This window comes from Micropterus salmoides, unplaced genomic scaffold (assembly GCF_014851395.1).
Source record: "Micropterus salmoides isolate LMB-PRFRI ecotype aquatic unplaced genomic scaffold, ASM1485139v1 Ms_hic_scaffold_7, whole genome shotgun sequence".
Lineage (NCBI taxonomy): Eukaryota > Metazoa > Chordata > Actinopteri > Centrarchiformes > Centrarchidae > Micropterus > Micropterus salmoides.
In genome coordinates, this window is record NW_024044459.1 from 25,588,422 (window position 1) to 25,608,189 (window position 19,768).

General features: G+C 39.4%; 1 protein-coding gene across 5 annotated transcripts; it reads left to right on the forward strand.

Moving 5' to 3' along the window:
• Nucleotides 1-1,237: 1,237 nt before the first annotated feature.
• Nucleotides 1,238-19,570, forward strand: LOC119891763 (apoptosis-inducing factor 3). 5 transcript variants are annotated; one of them, XM_038703619.1, is made up of 21 exons: nt 1,238-1,720; nt 2,928-3,015; nt 5,418-5,632; nt 10,319-10,496; nt 11,893-12,002; nt 12,105-12,214; nt 12,318-12,362; nt 12,448-12,544; nt 12,652-12,764; nt 13,049-13,135; nt 13,253-13,344; nt 13,440-13,570; nt 14,546-14,661; nt 14,891-14,962; nt 15,670-15,733; nt 15,863-15,939; nt 16,019-16,136; nt 16,226-16,324; nt 16,535-16,610; nt 16,780-16,884; nt 18,370-19,570. In XM_038703619.1, exons 3-21 carry the CDS (start codon nt 5,602-5,604, stop codon nt 18,410-18,412), a joined length of 1,764 nt encoding a protein of 587 aa, XP_038559547.1. In that variant the 5' UTR covers nt 1,238-1,720; nt 2,928-3,015; nt 5,418-5,601; the 3' UTR covers nt 18,413-19,570. The 5 variants fall into 5 exon arrangements, with proteins under 5 accessions (XP_038559547.1, XP_038559541.1, XP_038559543.1 ...); XM_038703613.1 differs by having other exon boundaries at nt 1,239-1,720; nt 10,283-10,496; XM_038703615.1 differs by having other exon boundaries at nt 1,239-1,720; nt 5,513-5,632; nt 10,283-10,496.
• The last annotated feature ends 198 nt before the right edge of the window (nt 19,571-19,768 follow it).

Sequence of the window (19,768 nt, forward strand, 5' to 3'; positions counted from 1 at the left end):
AGCACTCTGGAGACAGCAGAGATTCCCCCACACCCTCCATTTGACACAGTCAGAAAAATAAGGGGTTGTGAATGCTGCATCCTGACCATCCCATGTCAATGCCATCATCATTTCTATAGAACTGAATCGGAGATCATCAAGTGACCTTGACCCAGCAGTTATTTGGGACAAGGGGCACACAGTTCCTCCCACAAGGAATGGAAATGTCTTGGGAGCCAATTTCTATAAGACTCTGTATACTTTTTCAATCCTGCTCCACCCCACCCCCTGACTGAAAGTGGGATTTACTGCACCTTCACTCATTCTCCCGCTTCTGCACACACTGAAAGAAGTGTAGCACACACCTACATCTGGTTTTGAGTTATAAGAGCTGTTTTTTTGTCACCACTGCTTTAGTTACACTGCTCGTCACAACAGAGCAAACAGGGTAGCAGGAATACAGGGGTAGGACCCAAATGCAACCATCGAGGCAGATTTGGCCCAGTTCAATGATTTAATTACACAAAATGAAGGTACAAAGGCTTACGGGAAGGTGAGGCAGGCAAGGGTCAAAAACGGAGAGCAGTCCAACACATGCAAATAAATCCAGTAGGCAGCAGGCAGGAATCCAAAGTCCAATAAACAGGCAAAGATCAAATCCAGGTAACGTAGACAGAGCCAGGGAACAGAGAGATGAGCACACAGCAACGCAACATAACCATCTGGCAAGGAACAACGGAAGTGAACTGGTATATATGGTGAGTAGCTGGTGAGGGAATGAGTTGCAAGTGAGGAGTGGGCGGAGTAGGCCAGGTAACTGCAGGGCTTATGAGAGAAGTGGGAACAGGTGTGTAGATGGGTGGAGCAGGTAGGTTATGGGGAAAGAACGGAAATTCTGAGGGCATCTGGTGGACAGCTTGAGGATGACAGGTTTGGGGAGTTGGGGCTGGAGACGGGGACAGACAGTTTTAATGTTTACAGCGTGCAGCAGTCTGCAGAGTATTTTTTTAATGAATTCAATAAAAGTTACAGGTATGTTTTAACAATAGCTCATACTCCTGCTGGAGCACAGACATGCAGCACAATGCATGCACGGTAATGAGCTAGTGTGATGAGCGGGCAGTCAGACCAGGCAGTGCACTGGTGGGGAGAGCAGTCTTTGTTCAGGCTTAACTGACAAGCCAGGTCTTTGACATCTGAAGGCGAAGCTGAAAGGATCCGGAAAAGCAAGCAGCCTCCGGGAGAGAAAGAGTGTGTGTGTTTGGGAAAGAGAGAGGAGGGGCGGGAGGACGAGAGCAGGGAACGGTGAGAATTCATGCTGTGTTAGCATCCCCTCAGCAACTCCATCAATACTGCATACAGCTGAGAAACTGGCAAAGGTCCCCCGTGCTGCATTTACAGACTCGGCCAGGGAAAGAGAGCAACTCCCACGACCGGTCTGCTTAGTCTGCTGCTGGAAGGGGGCTCTGCAAGGGGCAGAGCGCGCACACACACACACGCACACTCACGCTTACACTCATACACTCACTAGAGCCTCTGCTGCATCAAGAGGCAGAAGAGGAGAGCGGAGGAGGGTGCAGAGGGACATACAGACTGGGAATACTCCAATGGACTGAGCCAATCCCGGAGAGGGACAGGATTGTTAGGAGACTCATGTGCTAATATGTTGCCGTGCTCCGCAGGGGAAGCTGAGCACCAGGGAGTTTGACAGGATCTCAGTGCACCTGCTCCATGCACACTGGTAAGATTTGTTCCTTTTTACAGTCAGGAAATTTAGCTCTGTTTGATTATTTCCCATTATGATGTGTTTATGTGATGCTCTGTGTATAATCAGACTTATTTCTTCAAGTGGATTTCGCCTGCATTTGTGCATATGTAGGCACACAGAGTACTTGTATTGAAGTTGTTTGTTCTCTGGTCCCCGGGGGATCCATGTACTGTGGTGCAGTATCTAAATCTGAAATCACAATAGCAGAAACACATAGCTACAGTACACAGTGGATTTGAATGTATTGCTAAGTTCTGCTACGCACTCACTAAAATAAGACCAGATCACTTCTACAATCTAAAGGACAGATCAAGATTGTAGTAGTTAGTACATCAGTAACTCACACTGGACATCTCACACTCTATTTGTTTTTATTGGTTTTGATAGCAACTTGTGTGTGTGTGTGTGTGTGTGTGTGTGTGTGTGTGTGTGTGTGTGTGTGTGTGTGTGTGTGTGTGTGTGTGTATGCTTGTGTGCATGCTGCTAGACTGGTCAATAGCAGAATTGTTATATGAAAGCACAGCTCCTCTGTGTGGGTGTATACCCTTCTGCAAACCACAATTCTGGTTTTCCATGACATCATGGAGAGGTTATCGCTCAAAGCAGCAGCAAAATGACCTGATAGAAGTCGGTAGTGCCCTCGTTAACCAGCTGTAGTTTTTATGGAAGAATATAATTAACAGGATATAAAGTTTGGGTCAACTTATTAAAGAGGAAACGGAGAAAGTAATGCAAAATGTTTCCCACTTAATGAACCTCTTTTAGTGCCACAGTAAACAATGCTGAAGGATGGAATAATCTTTGTTTTCTTGAGCCACATGGCATCTATGTATTACACATAACGCTGAAGATTTGTTTTTGAATTCCTTTAATAGCTTAACTATATGACCTCAGTCACCTGCTAATGCATGGGCCAGACTTTAGACATTACAGTACATTATTTTTATACACACTAAAGATATAGTTTGAGCCCTCATGAAGCTGTTGTCAGCTCTCCTGATCTTGCCTGTAAAAATGTAACTACCATTTTATCTACAAGCAAACAATATAAACATTCATACAAACTTGGTCGTGAATGGTGTGAATGAACTTGCTCACAATGTCTTATTGTATCACGTACTACAGCTTCTTAATGGGAACTGTGTTTAACTGTAATCCACTCTTTTTTTTTCTTTTATAGTTAAGACACATAGGCAATGGAGTAAATAGAAGTCAATCAAAAGCTTCTTGGCATTTCGGGAAACATCCTGCTGACCCAACTGACGAAGGTGCATGAATCTAACTTCAAACATGACCTGAAACACTTGACTACTTCCTCCTCACTTGTGTCCATTGAGAACCATCAAAATGAGAAATGCAGAATTGCTAAAAAGATTAAATATTACATTGAATGCCTCCTTCAGCTGACCCTAAACAAAATAGATAACCACTAAGAGCCTGGCGAGTGAGCACTTTTGCTCTTGGTTTACGCAATCAAAAGATGATCCCTCAGCCTTATCTTGTATTTCACAAACCAGTAGAACATGCAAACTGTAAGTGAAAGAGGTGTGGTCAGATATTAAGAGTACAGTTGCATGAGCTCTGAGTCCTTTATCAGCTGAGGATCAGAGAGCCCTAATCGTTAACTACAGGCTAACATACCTGCCAAGCAAGCGTTTGAATAAAACAGAGACCGCCAGTTTGGATTGTTGGAGGTGAATGGACCAGTAGCTCTTCTGCAGAAAATCCAGTTTCATCTTTGTAGAGCACTAACACCACAGTTGACTCTTGTAGAATGAGTTCACTTTTGAATGATGGATGTGTCCGTCAGAGCGCAGAAACTTTGGTGCTCAACATTCCTGCTTTTTTTAGTCACAGTTTATAGATCTGCCTCCTCGCCACCAACTAGGAGCTGCATTTGGCTAATTCTCCCCTCCAACATTCCTGTCAGGTATTACATTTGTAAGCAAGCGAGTGAAACTGACAGCTTGTTTGTAGGCAGGATTATTAGCACTGCTTGGGGACAAGCCCAACACTGAGAGAGCGGGATCTGCGTCATATGTTGTGAAGACCAAATCTGCTTAACCTACTTTAGTTTTTGCACAAAATATCTTGGGCTTGCTGGAACTCCAGCGTGGCAGCTCCAATTTGTTGTTCATCCAAATTTCAGTGGTGACAAATTATTAAAGGGGCAACATGTGAGAGAGAAGTCTTCATTAGGGAGGTGATTTGATATGTTGCTCTCAGTATTAAATGAAACACACAACATCAAAAAGGCTATGCTGTGTTAGCATGACTGAATGCAGGGAAATGTAAATGCTTGGCACAGATATTTGGATGCACAGTGCAGGAATACAGACCAAAAAGAGGCTTTTCCAGTTGTGTGGGAGAGAAAATCTGACATGATGTTATAGCCAAAAATCATCATTTGCTTGAATTTAGTGTTCTACAGTATTTTTGGCTTGTGTAAGTAGCATTTTACTGCTGTAGCTGGTCGAGGTGGAACTAGTTTAACTACTTTAGATTCAGGTAGTTTAGTCCAGTGGTTCGCAACCAAGGAGCCCCTCCAAAGGGTCACAAGATAAAACTGAAGTGTCGTGAGATGATTAATGAAGTAGGAAAGAAGAACAGAAAAAATCTGCAGCACAAATCTGTATTCATTTTTGGACTGAAATATATATTAAATTAAACTATCTGAGAAGTTTAGAGGGGATATCTCCCTTTGGTGGAATTCCTAAGAAATCATAGCTGTCAAATAAATGTAGTGAAAAGTTTAGTATTTTCCAGTAGCTGAGTAAATGTACATAATTACTTTCACCCACTACTAGCAATTCCAACACAATCTTAGCTGCAGAGTTGTGGCCAGGCAGAGGAGATCTTTCCATTTCTCATTTGTTCTCAGGAACTTTTTCTAAGCAGTGCTCCATTCAACACTGCACACTTTTTTTTCGGAAGTTCAAGGACATTAAGATGTGCTCAGAATATCAAGCAGTCCTTTTGGTTGTACCTCAAAAGGATCATTTGGTGATGGATTGCACCATGTTGGGTAAGAACACGTGCTATCCCGCATCTCGTTCAGATTCATACCATATCTGTGAGTAACTAACTAACTATATGTGTTGGTTAAATACCAGATCTGGCAGAAATGTGAGTGCAATGTAGCAACAAAACAAGGGGGATTTTAAAACTCAGGGGGCCCCTGCTTCCCTTTAAAGCACAGTGTGACGAAAACGTTAATAGGTGTCAGAGTGCTGTTAATATTTAACAGTTTCCCATGCAATATGCATGAACAAAGGTGACAATGTGCATGGAAATGTACCTAATTAACACAATTGTTTCCTTTTTTCATGTTATATAGAAATGCACACAGAAAATAATTTAGATATGTTTCCTTGGCAGTCTAATACTGACACTTTTTTGTGATAAATAACAAAAACATAGCCAGTGACTGACTAATTAAAACACCCAGGACCATGAAGAAGTATGGAGACAAACAGGGGCCAAATGATTTATCAATTTGAAAGACAAAATTGTAATGGAAAAGCTCAAATTTGAAACTGAAAGCAGTAAAAAAGCAGACAGTTTCTTGAACATTTCTAAACAGCATCCATCCTGTTCTCAAACTTTACACTTATGTAAACCAGTGAGACACAGATATGTAAGGTGTGTGCGTGTGTGTGTGTCCATTCAGATTATGTGAAGGAGCTGACGTGTGCGATGGCCAGCTTGGACCTGCAGGTTGTCATTTACACAGTTGTGTGTTATCGTTACCTCCCAACAAAGCAGCCCAGCCTGAGGATCTGACCGCGCCTCCCCTCCCTCTCCCTCTCCCTTTCCCTCCCGCTCCCTGGGTGTCCCACAATCCTGGGCCCACCATGGGAGGATGCTTCTCCAAACCCAAACCAGGTAACCAACATGTTTCCCTATCTGAATCAGGTAATGGAAAAGCTGTTGAAACACCTGTATTGAAATAACTTTGTGCTGTTGTACGGTTGTACTGGACTGCATAATACTGTATGGTGTTCATGTTATTTTGACCACCCCTGTAGCTGATATCCTGCTTTTAGTATTTCCAGTAGGGCTGGGCAATGTGGTTGACATAATTCTCACAATATTAAGAAGGATATTTGCTCCTATTGATATGAAACATGGCAATAAAGTACCACAATCAAAGTGATGTTCAAAGTAATGAACTGTTGAGTTACATGAGACCCTAACATAAGAAACTTCCTTCAAACTCATGTTGTAAATCTTTCTGTTGCTAATCTTGCTCAGAATCATTCATTTAGGGCAACATACATTTGTATAACAATAACATGATAACATCATATCATCACATTCTTATTCTACTAAAAAGTCACTTGAATTACTGCCCTCATTTGCAGTGTTGTGTGCAGCTGGAAATTTAAACAATGTATAGATTAAAGTGTCAGGCTGGTGAATTTATAATGAGAATACTTGTTGTGTGGTTTCCAGCTGTTATATTTTAATAAGTATTTTAAAGAAAGGTTTCACAACATGACAGTCCATGAAGTAGGCTATAGGAATAGCCTATCATATAGGTAGGCTCTAATACACTGATATTAGAAAAATCCATTGACTTTGCTTATGATTTAAATAAGTTGTTAATACACAGAAGACACTCTGTTCTCAATCATTTTCGGTGTCAATGAATCTAACTGAAAACACATGTTGGAATGTGTTCAATATGAAACTGGTCCCACTGAGATACCAGTCAACAGCTGTTTTAAAATATATAGTCTATACAGTGTATATATATTTAAATAAGGACAGTTTGTTCTTTTTAAATCATTTTCAAATCCACCTACAGCCTCCAAATCCTGTTGTACATGTCATCTCATATCCTGCCTTCTTGCTGTATCGTGCTTTGTGTGGGAGGATTTTGATTGCTCTCGCGTCTCGTGGTGTAACATCACTCTCTGTCCACCCTGAATCCGTTAAATATGCTGTTGCGTCATGTAAACGAACTATCAGCTGTGTGCTCGTGATCAGACTGGAGACACCCAACTATAAAGATGGGTGAGTGCTTAATTTCTTCCTACGTTTGTAATTTTTAAACAGAAAACACACGTTTTATATTGTGATATTTAGGTGTTTCTTTACCTACTGGAAATGACCACAGCAACGCCAAGTCGTGTCTAGTTTTTTAACAGAAACTTATTACTTCAGTCAGCTACTACCACTACCTGGGTAACAACTAATTTCAACTTAATGAATCAATCTTGTCCATGCAGCGCTTTCAAAACGAGCAGCTAGACTAGATAGAAACAGGGCGTCCGACAGAAGTAGTCGCGCTGCGCAGCGCTGCGTCGCTCGAGGCCAGACCAACCGGATAGAAAACAATACATCGCTGCCCGTGTCGCATTCAGTATAGAGACACTTTCAAACTTCGTGTTGTGTGTGCGTGTGTATCCAGTTAAGTGTTAGCATTGCTAGGAGGTTAGCTATCACGCTTCTTCCCATTCAGTTGTATGAAGACAAAACTTCGAGATCAAATCATCTGTCAAAAGCATCTCATGGTAGTGAAGTGATTAGAGACGAGATGTCTGTAGGCTATGCAAATGATTGAACAGATGCTGTTGACTTTCAGGCCATAGTGTGACCTCCACCTTCTATCAATCAATGACAAATCAAACTTAACAGAGAGTCTTGACTGATTAGAAAATAAATCAAATAAAAGCTCATTAGTATACATCACACCTCGTTATTTATTATGCTGTGAGTAGAGAAACCTCAAAAATCAATTCTCAAAGATTACTAAACCTAGATGTCAGATCCAAACACATTTTTTGCCAGTCCTATAAAATTTATAATAAGATTGATCTGACCCCAGATCATACCAAAATAAAGCAGAGATCCAGATCACTTGTGTCTATGGGTATCTGAGGAGAGAGGTTCACTGCTCAGTACCAGCACGGAAGTTGTTCATGAAGGTTAAATCAGGAAGCAACGCTGGAGTGACTTAAGTCCCTTTCCCACCAGAAGTTACCAACTCAACTCACCTTGACTCTATTCGCCTTTTTTGATTTTCCATTGGGCAAACCTAGGGCTGGACAATAAAACAATAACAATAATTATCGCGATATAATTTTTTTCAATAACAATATAACAAATGTTCAATAAATATTCCATAAATGTTCAAAATTGTATTCACTTGATTCATACACGAATTAGGACTTAGTTTTTTTATTAAGATGTTTATTTTGTTGAGGAAAAAGGACTGAAAAAAGATTTTACTTAATTTTACTCAAACGTATTTGTTGACAAAGATTTTATCAGCAAAAATCAGCCTTTAAACTCGAAAGAAATAACGATTTGATACTTAGCGTGATAATTATCAATATCAAAAGATATGAAACTTTTTATCATGATAACATTTTTTATCGTCCAGCCCTAGGCAAACCTGGTACCCTTCTGACAGAGAGAGTAATTACACAACACTGTCAACACGTGCCTATTGACATGTAGGCTCTACCATACTGGGTTGCTGCTGTCGCTGCTTCCCCTTCAGCTCTGGCACATCAGTCATTGCTGGTTGGCATAAAACACATCACTAATGGTTTGCCAGTGCAGAAATGTCACCACAGACACCAGTATACTGTGAATACAGAGAGATTTACCTGGCGGTGATAGGCTTAATCAGCATTGTGAACTCTTTTGGCAAGGGCTTGAATGTAATGTCCCCGCACTCTAGCTTTAAAGCTGGTGTAGGCAACATTGACGAAACTAGCAAGAGACAGCCATATTTTGAAAGTATCCAACCCAAAAAATCCCACCCCCTCCCTTCAGGTCTCTCCAAAACCACTCACCCCAAACATGTGCAATGAGTGCACTGGGAGAGAGTGCAGTACAGAGGCAGGTAGGCTGGCCACAGATTTTTGTGGCAGAGCATTTGATTTATTGATTGCTGTCAGAATATAAAGAAAACAAACAAAACAAAAATGCTTCTGAAATAAATTGCCTACCGTGCCTTTAAAGCACATTAAATTGATAAATTACATTAAATATTCATATTGTTTACTTTCCATAAAATATATAAACATAACATTTTCTGAGACCTGAAATTAAAGTGTGAAGTATAAATGAATATAACTCCCACTACAGTAAATATATAGTTAAACATTTAAGTGTAAATGGGAGTAAATTGGCACCATGACAGGATCTACGAGGGAGGGAGAGGTGGTAGACACAACACATTGCCCTTCATTTGCATAAAAACTGGAAGAAATACAGAAAGGTTACAAATAATTATACATAAGGATCTAAACACCGTGTGCTCACTAACAGCGAAATAAAATGTCTGTGTTAAAGCTCTAAACAGTGTAGAAATATGGAGATATTTTTGGCTCATGTGCTAAACCATGTAACTTTTCAGTGCTGATCAAATGAAGCATCAGTGTGGTGATTTAGCAGCAGACATTATAGAGATTCTCTTCGGCTGTGGAAAGCTTTCTCTTTCTTTTCTCCTGCAAATGCACTCACTATTATGATTTTCCATTGATTTTAATTAAGACTCGCTCAGCAGGAGAAAATTCCAGCCAGATTACTGTGTAAGAACCGGATGATCAGCACATTTTTCCAGCCAACAGATAAAGCCTGCTGCAGTGCAAAAATGAGTTACACAACCATTCATAAAGTTCAGAAATATAAACCCAACAGCAGCGTCATCAAAGAAAACCGACTGTCTCCCAAAAGACAGATAAATATACTCCACTCTGCTATAGACTGTTTTCTTCACAGTCTTTTTAGGAAAGCAGCAAATCTGAACAAAAGACAAAACACAGCTGGTTTAAGCTGTACTTTAGTGTGTTTATGTCAGTGTCCTTTATGGAAATTTAATTATTTAAGGCATTGTTATCCTGTCAAAGTGATTTTTTCCAGCTTAGTAAGTGCATTTGGATATAGGCAGATTGAAAGGTATGGAGAGTAACGTGTGGGTTATTTTAAACGCACTGGCAAAATGTTGAGCTGCCCGTCTCAATTCTTGTGGATTTTCCATATATCACAGGTAAATCCGGTATGAATAGCAACAGTTTCAAAGTTTGGCACATGCTGTGCATAGGAACATTTTGATGCTTTGCATGACTTATTTCCTGCTGTGTACAAGACAAGCATGGTGTGTTTTTAATAGCATGTAGAAAATCTGGAATTATATGTGAATGATTATGCCACTCAGAAGAAGGCAGAAAGGCAAAGAAAAGAAGACATGGTTGTTCTTACACACTTCTCCCTTCACTTGCTTCCTGCTTTCATTTGTTTCAGTTGCTGAGATGCCAGACTCAATTTGTCCCAAACTTGTAGACATCTCTCCTAGGCAATGGATAAGGATGGTAATAAAAGAAGAGAGGACAGGCATACAGGAATAATAGTGCAATCCGCTGGGGAGTGGTGGCATTAATGTGCCAATATAACTTAAACAGGTTTCTCTTTGAAAGCTTTACAGCATCATTTTACTGCTCATATGTGTTTGCGCTGCACGTATTCAGTCGTGCATTTTCAGACATTTTCTAAGTGAGACGTGTCTGTGTTGTGCAGTTGAAGTTAAAGTGGAACTCTCTCTCCTGGAAAAAGAAAAAGAGGTGGATGGGCTGTCACCTAATGGCAAAGCGAGTCCCTTTGCTGACTGCAGACCTAACGGGGCACTGGGACATGGCTCTGATGACGACTCCACGCCGCTCCCCCTCTACCACAAACCACGGGACTACGTGGAGGCCTCCGTCTGTCATGTTAAAGATCTGGAAAACGGACAGTAAGACAATGAAAAACAACACTTTTTTTGATAAATACACTGTTAAAGAAATATTCTGAGGCAGGTTCAGGTGTGAAGAAGTTTTGGAGACTGATGAAGACTTAACATAACATGGTTTATTGTGCCCGGCAGAGGAGATGCAGTGCCAGCATACAACATGTGAACACATCAAATGCCAACACCAAATCTGAAGGATAACATCTTTGGTCCCTTTTATGTTTCTTTCTTCCCCCTAGTGCCTGTGGGTTTCTCTATTAGGTCATCTATCACCTAGAACAACTGATCTATCTGATGTTTAGACTCCAATGCTTCATCATATTGGAATCTATCACTATCCATGAGTTGTACTCTAATCTGTGGAGCCAGTGAGTTCTTGTAAACATTCTTGTAGGACTCAACCTTTTAAGATTCACAGAGAACACTGATATCTGCTAGCCTGACGCCTGAGCTACTGTCTCTAACTAATCAGTCTATTGTTGTCTCCCTGACAAGGACAAGTACATATGAGAAATACCTAAAGCTACAATGTCAGAAAACACTTGGGTCAGCTAAATTACTCTAAGCTAGACCTGTCTTACCTTTCCCTGTTACATCAACAAAGCCCCTTAAGAAATATTCTCAACATACACCTGCACACATGCATGAGGAGGTAAATAAGATGTTGTGAATCAAGCGTTTATTAGATTAAAGAAGAAGGATCCAAGGAGGATGTAAGTTCATGTCTTAAAGGGACAGTTCACACAAAAACACAATAAAACTAAATTTTCCTTTATTGGCCCATCAGAGATACATCAGTATCAGTGTATATATGTTGGCTAATTAGTTACAAGACATTGCAGCACAGATACACTAAGAATATGTTTGCATTAATTTAGAAACAATGGCAGGGTTACTAGTTTGACACGTTTAATTTTTAACTGTAAAATGTCCCTCACAGCACAGACCATCTTAAGGCAAGACTACTAAAGTACTGGTCATACCAGGAGCAGAACCCCTGAGTGTGTTAAATTGAGTGAGGGTGTGTTTTATTGTTAATGAATAGATGAAGATTGTGTCATTTCTTCTTCTGTCATTTAACAACCAAATGAACCGCCTTTGGCGTTTATCCAGAATACATGATTACTGTGTAAGTGTTTTAGTGTGAATTGTTCCTTTAATTTATTTGGCTCATTGTTGCTACCAGAGTGTAGCTTAGATGGATACATACACCTGCTAATTCATAGAAGGTAAAGTGTAGCTTGTTGTCCTGATGCGTCCCTACTTTGTTTTCATAGTGATATTTTTCCTCCAGGTTGTTTTTCATCTGTCAAAATCGCCTTTGTGTGTGTTTCCTCGAAGGATTTAATCATGAAACAGTTATGAATGCACACACACCTCTTTTGTTTTTGCTTGACAGGATGCGAGAGGTTGACTTGGGAAGTGGCAGAGCTTTGTTGATCAAAGAACACGGGGAGTTCTCCGCCATGGCCCACAAGTGTCCACACTACGGAGCACCCCTGGTCAAAGGTGAGTAAAAATGTTTTTAGGTATAGTATTAAAATTCTTGATCATATAATATATATAACAATATCATACACTTGACCTCCCTTCCATTTCCTGTCATTCCAGGTGTGTTGTCAAAAGGACACGTGCGCTGTCCCTGGCACGGGGCGTGTTTCAATATTGCAACGGGAGACCTGGAAGACTTCCCTGGGCTGGACAGCCTGCCTACCTTCCAGGTGACCTTCCCCGCTGGTGCTGTCTCTTAACACATTCCCTGGCTTATCATGTCTCTAAGCACAATCAAAAAGTGTACACATCGCTCATGTCTGTTTGCTCCAGGTCAGAATTGAAAAGGACAAGGTGATCATTCGTGCAAACAAGCAGGTAACAAGAAAAAGAATGCAGAGGATTTATGCGAGGAAATAAAACGGACCATCTGATCTGGAATCTTTTTTTTTTAACATTCCAGGCTCTTCAGTCACAGAAAAGGTCAAAGCCTATGGCCCGATGTTCAGCCGTCATTAACTCCAGCACAGGCTTCAGCCATGTTCTCATCATTGGCTCAGGTCAGTGTGTTTTTGTCTCTCTTTCTTTTCGTTTTTGATTTCTCAGAGATGACTCCCATTAGCAGCGTCTCCCTTCACTTTCTCTTTTATGGTGAATGTCTCTGTAGGTCCAGCAGGTCTGGTGTGTGCAGAGACACTGAGGCAAGAGGGCTTCACTGATCGCATCGTCATGTGCACCATGGACAGACATCCTCCATATGACAGGCCTAAACTGAGTAAGGTTTGTACAAAGACCATGACTACGTAAACTGAGGCAGAACTGACTTTGCAGAGAAAGTTACATAAGAGACTGCAGAGGGTGCTGCTTTGGTCAGTGGTGCTAAAACTGGAGGAGCTCTTTAGGAAACAGCGGCACTTCACAGCAACGCAGATTTGACAAAAGTGATGTGCAGAAGTAAACAGACATAACTGAATCTAAAAGGATGTGACTTTCCATTGCCATTTTTGTTTCATATTATTTGATCTTTTTATTGATGCGCTCAGCACTAATTTGCTGACCCTTAGTCCTTAGACAGCACAGCAGAGCAGCTGAGATTGCGCTCCATGGACTTTCTACAGGACCATGACATTGAACTGCTCACAGAGAAAGAGGTGAGAGGTGGTGAAGTGAAGACTGATTTAATGATGGGTAATGATAAATCAGTGAATTAATTAGGTCAATCTGTCTCCAACACATAAACCTGTATGACCCCATGATGTTTGCTTCAGGTTGTGGCAATAGATGTGAAAACACGATCTGTGACCTTTGAAGACGGCTTGAGGATGGAGTACAGGAAACTCTTTATTGCTACAGGAAGCAAGTGAGGAAAACCTTTTATTTCATGTGATAATTAAGCAGCCGAGATTATAAATGAACAAACTCACATCTGATCGCTTCTATTTTCCTGCTTAAAAGACCCAAACCAATGAACTACAAAGGCATTGATGTCAAGAACGTGTTTCACCTCCGGACGCCTGAGGACGCCAACAGCATAGCGAGGCTGGCCAACAACAAGAACGCTGTGATTGTTGGAACATCATTTGTTGGTGAGAAAAAACACATTAACAACCATATTCCTCTCATTTATAACAAATTAAGGGGAAAAAGCACAGAAAAACAAGTTATTGAAGTGCCACGAGCTGCCAGAACAGCTTCACTATGCCTTGATTCTTTAAGTTTCTTAAACTGTATTGGAGTTTCCAAAACTTAAAACAAAAGATATTCATTAGTGACATTTGTCATGATCTGGCTCTTGGACTGTAACACTTTAAGATTGTTGGAAAGCTCTGTCAAACACATTGGTCCAAAATCTTCCACAGGCCAATTTAGGAGTAATAAAGTTCTTCTCTGTGTGTGAAGAGTAAAGCACATTCATCAAGTGACTTACTCGACTTACAGTAAAGTATAGGAGTAACCCCTAAGAGGAGCTCTCAAGTGATCACATGTCATGCATTAACAGCCAGCCAGAGACAAGGATTTACCCTAAATTTTAAAAAAATCCTGACTTTTTACTGAGAGTTATTCGGCAAAAAGCATATTATGTAATTTACATTTTATATGTGTGAAATCCTTAATATACCAGGTGTCATTTAAAAGGTAAAATGAACAACAATCTAATATACAAATAATATAGAAATATGGATATAGATACATGGATTTAGATGAAATAAAAGAAAACTGACTGAAATGGAAAATAAAAGAAAACCAAACTGGAACAGGGAAGACAACTTAAGATACCTCTGGAACTCTCTTACATGTAAAGAGTTATTTTAAGTAATAAGACATTTTATTACTAAGTTTGCACAAGTTTGTACTTTTAACTTTGACTGAAGTTCAAATGTCCACTTTCAGCTGTTTGATAAAAACGAGCCCTGGTGACTGTGAAAACATATAATTCATATACCCTGTATGGAAGTATCTGCATCTGTTATGTTTCTCCACTCATTTATTCAGGTTTTTACTTTATTATATTTATTATGTTAACAAATATTAACTGCATGATGTTTATGTTGGGTTGGCAGGTATGGAGGTGGCCGCAGCTCTAACTGACAAGGCCCACTCGGTCTCTGTCATCGGGATCGAGACAGTCCCCTTTAAAAAAGCTCTCGGGGAGAAAGTAGGGAAAGCCATAATGAAGGTAGGGACACGTTCCTGGGAAATCAAGCTTTTCAGAACATGAAGCACACGTAGAATACTATCATCCTTGCTCTCTGTGGGAAGTCCTACTAGTTAAAATGCAAATCACATCTTTCTAGCCAATATCCCAGTAACCACAAGAGAGAGCGTAAACCTTCGCATTAGCAAAACAGACACATGCAAATGTTGTCACATGGTCACCGTGTCTGTGGCTTGTTTTGTCTTTGCAGCTGTTTGAGGTAAACAGGGTGAAGTTCTACATGCTGAATGAGGTGTCAGAGATGATTGGCCATCATGGACAGGTATTCAGAAAGTGAGAGAAACTGCATGACATGATGCTCAGCAGCACTATCCTCTCTTGTTTAATCCGTGATGAAGATGAGTCAGATAAGGAACATAAGTATAGTAAATGTAATCTGTGTAAAGGAGTGTGTCAACTTTAAAGCCCCTGAAATTAGTTTTTAAAGTATTTCTCTTAAAACATTCAATCACTAAATGAGCAAATAAACCTACCTTTAGAAAAGAAACTTCCCAAATGTGTTATTTATTTTATCTTATTAAGAGTTTAATAGTCTGCTTCATCAGGAGTGTGTGGGTGTGATTTTATCTGATATGATTGACAGTGCTGGCAACAGAAACAGACTCACATCTATAAAATGTGACGCATTTCATTGTGGGATTGATAGCAGAAAGTAGTTTACATGCCACAGACACTACTTTTTTGTTCCATTGTTTTAATTTTTGAGGGCATAATCAGGACACTCAAAGAAAATGGTGGAGGCTAAATGTAGTAAGCAAAATCTGGGGGACGCCACTGTTTTCCAACGTAGAAAAGCAAAGCCAAAAATGACTGAAATCTTGTATATGAATTGACTTTTGTGTGCTTAACTGTATGTATGTATGACCCCATAATTTAGAGTAAGAGGCTCAGGTGCTTTGAGTGATCTCCGTTTTGTGTGAAAGCTGTTAATGTACATGGCCTGGACATTTTGTTTTCCATGTTTCACAGCTGAAAGAGGTGGTACTGAAGAGTGGAAAGGTCCTGCGGGCAGACGTGTGTGTGATCGGAGCAGGTGATGTCAAAGACGATATAAAATGCACATTTGTTCATTATCTGCAGTGGAATCACAGCAGAAGATGCTTTTTTTGAAGACTTTTAAAATGTTTAGATCCATATTTAACCTGTGTCTCCTCTCCTGCAGGAAGTATTCCTGCAACAGGCTTCCTGAAACAGAGCGGCATCCACATGGACTCCAAGGGCTTCATCACTGTCAACAAGGTATTTTGCAAAAGCCTGAAGCCTGAGTGAAAGTGTTTTGACCCATTTCATTCATTTACTCCTCTAAACTTTCTCCCAGATGATGCAGACAAATGCTGATGGTGTCTTTGCTGGAGGAGATGTGGTTATATTTCCTTTCCCGTCACGCAACAACAAGAAGGTGAACATCCCTCATTGGCAAATGGCTCATGTACATGGTGAGTGTGTAACAGTTTTATCCTTAGATACTGCAAATTGACTAAGGCTGTGATGATAATTTACAAGCATGTTATTTTTTGACTGACAGGAAGGGTGGCAGCTCTCAGCATGATGGGCAGAGCCACTGAGATCAAAACTGTGCCTTACTTCTGGTCAGCCATGTTTGGAAAGACCATACGCTACGCAGGTAGGTACCCTTAGTGTTTAAACTGAGATTTGCTTTTATCATTTATCAGCGTTGTGAGGCAGACAGAGATCAGAGGTTGTCAAGCGAGGTTACTACACTGCCATCTAGCTGTGAAATGAAAAATTTAAAAAAAGACTTAGCATTGAGCTTGAATTTTACATTTTTTGGACAAATATACATATGTATGTAAATAATTGTCTATTTGTGAAGGTTATGGTGATGGATTTGATGATGTCATTATACAAGGAGATCTGGATGAACTGAGATTTGTGGCGTTTTACACCAGGCAAGTTTGATTTTGTGTTGATTTGTCATTCATTTTTCACAACAGTCTTAAATAAACTGGAAAATATAAAGTAGATGCATATTTGGTTTAAACTTATAGTCTCAAACTGTGCCTCCTCGTCTAGTTTAACGATAGTCTCTCAATGTTTCTTCCCTTGGTCCATCTATAGGAGCGAGGAGGTGGTTGCTGTTGCCAGCATGAACTATGATCCCATTGTGTCCCGAGTGGCAGAGGTCTTAGGATCCGGAAAGACGATTAAGAAACGAGATGTGGAGTAAGTCTGCTTCAAAGGCTTAAATCTTGGTCACGGTTACAATACTTGTTATGTTCTTTAGGTTTCTCAGGTATTACTGTAAAGAAAAACATGACAAACGGTATCACTGTGACAGAAAACACATCAAGTTATAGAGCTTGTGACTTTAATCACATGGAAAGTATTATACAAGCCAAAGTAGTTGGCTTACTGAAACTGTTACAGAAAAATACCACCAGGTGTTATTTTGGTTATTTCTGTGGATGTCCCCTGAAAAAGAACAATGTAATTTAGTACTAATTATAGGGAAAATAGTAGACAAATAGAGAAAGTTCTGATGCGGTATTTGAAGTACCCGCGTTTATTTGTCTTAAGAAAAAAACAAGATATTGCATAGAAACATAGTTCTGTAGGGTTTATATCAGTTATTAATTTCTAAAGGAATTGCTGGTAACACTTTACTTTCAGTAAGTATTTACAAGCGCATATAAACACTCAATTAATCGTTTATAACACCAATAATGCTGTCATAAGCAGATATTTAAAACAATTTTTAAAGGATCATTCTTGACTTCAGAAATAGTAATAATTATCGGGATAGTTCTTAACTGAAGGTCCACTTACTAGATTCTGTTGTACCCTCATGGAGAGGGTAGAAAAAGTATGTATACATAGATAAATACTTTATTATAGAACATAATAAATAAAAAAGATTAATAATAAATACAAGAAATGCACATTTAGACTTTCATGTCCATATAAAATATTATGTTACATTTGATGTTTTTATATTATTACAATAATTTCATATTATGTATTATTAAATATCATATTATATACATAGTATACAGTACACCAGTCACAAGTGCTGCACAGGAGTAGTTAAAGTTGTTGACCAATACATTAATAAACATCATGATAAACAAACAACACAAAATAAAAAATCCTTTTATTTGCTTACAGCTACATTATAGTATGTTTTAGTGTGTTAAAACAATATATTAATTGTTTATATACTGATGCTAATAAATGCTTAAGTGGGAGGATTAAAATAAAGTGTATGTGGAAATTAATTGCTTGCCTATAGACACATTTTACTTTTTGCATGCCCAGCTGACTCGCTGTATACTGACAAAAAGACAGACTTTTAATTTTAATTAAATTATCTCCCCTATAATAAGTATCAAATTACTTTTTAATTATTATTGTTGTTGTTGTTGTTGTTGGCAAACTATGGGAGCTATAACATAAAGTGTTTCCACACTGTCATGTTGCTGTACTTGTGTTACTTGTTGTTATTGTGTGTCTGTTTTGGTCTGATATGACTGTAGTGTTCCTCACGTCTCTCATGTCTTTCATTTCTAATAATGCAAAAGGATGTTAGCGCGGCTTGGCAAGTACGAACAAATTAGAGCTTTTTCTATTTTCTCTTATTGACCTTGTGCGTTGTCAGCAGTTGACCTGATAAACATGTATATTTGTCTTACGGCTGTTTTTTTTTTGCAGGACTGGAGACATTTCTTGGTTGATTGACAAAGGGTCTCAATGACTTCACATCTGAAGGTCACAGGGACAGACCCAAAGACCACCTCAACATGGATACTTATGGTGCTGAGACACTGAGCAGCTATCCCAGTCTGGACATACACACACACACACACACACACACACACACAGGAGGCAGGACTGTTGGAGACGCACTTCCTTGAGGAAACCTGCTTTTGTTCTGAGAGACACTTTAACGTGAAAAATGGACAGTCTGAACACACTGAATCACTGTGTCGTCAGGTCTTTCATGACAATGTTGTCATGTTTCACAATTGGATTCAGCCTCTGCAAGTCGTATCTACCTGTACACTTTGTTTATAAGAAGCCTGGGATGGGCATGGGCATATTTTTTGTACAAATAACATTGTATATAGCTATAATCCTGAATGCACTGTAACAAAATAAGAACATACAATTTGAACTGAATTTTTCTAAGTTTTAAATAACAGATTTGGTTGTATGCTCGCATACAGGCTTTAGATCTGCATGGTGTCATGAATTCAGAAAAATAACCCCCTAAACAGAGTTTTCAATGTAGACGCATCCGTAAACAGAGCTTAAATCTGCTAAAAACAAACTGCATAATCACTTGCAGCAGAACCCTGAATGCAGCTTTTAACCAACTCACTTGACACACACACATGCACGCAGCTTTAATTTGTAATAAATTACAATTTCTAGGATTACAACATACCTCTTTGTATTGGTTGCCTTGCTAGTAGATTGCACAAATTAAATTTGATTAATGTATTTCCTAATAAATATATTTCACCCCTTTTAGACAAATCCCATAGTAGCTTAAGGTTATTTTGATAGTTGTCACCTCCAATGGGATATTCTTTGTTACTAACTCAGGGAACTGAGGTTTGTGGCCTAGGATTACTGGGCTTTCTGGGGTTACAGGTACTTTTGCAAGCAGATATGAATTTGTTGCTTTAATATTTCCCTACGGTTATTGTTATTTCACCGGTTGTTTCATTTTCATTCAGAACCACTTATAATGGGTATATTACATCCCAGTGTGCTGATGATGCCAAAAATACTTTAGCCCCGAAACACAAGTCCACACAGCATTTCAAAAAGCATCGTTCTTCCTACAGAGAAGCCTGGAACAGCATTTTTATAACTAAACTTTAAAATAAAAGTCTTCCAACAATAACCCCTCACTGCTTTACCCAGTGTGTCATTTTCCATGTTACTCCACCTGTTGTTTATGTGTACATTTCTGACTTTAAGAGAAGAGTAAATAGTCAGTAGAGTGAAAGTCAATAGAAAATGTTTAATAATTTTCGAGTAAGTGACAGAGCATAGTTTGCAGCTTTATGTTTCATTCTTTGAGTCGGGATTACAAAAAAAT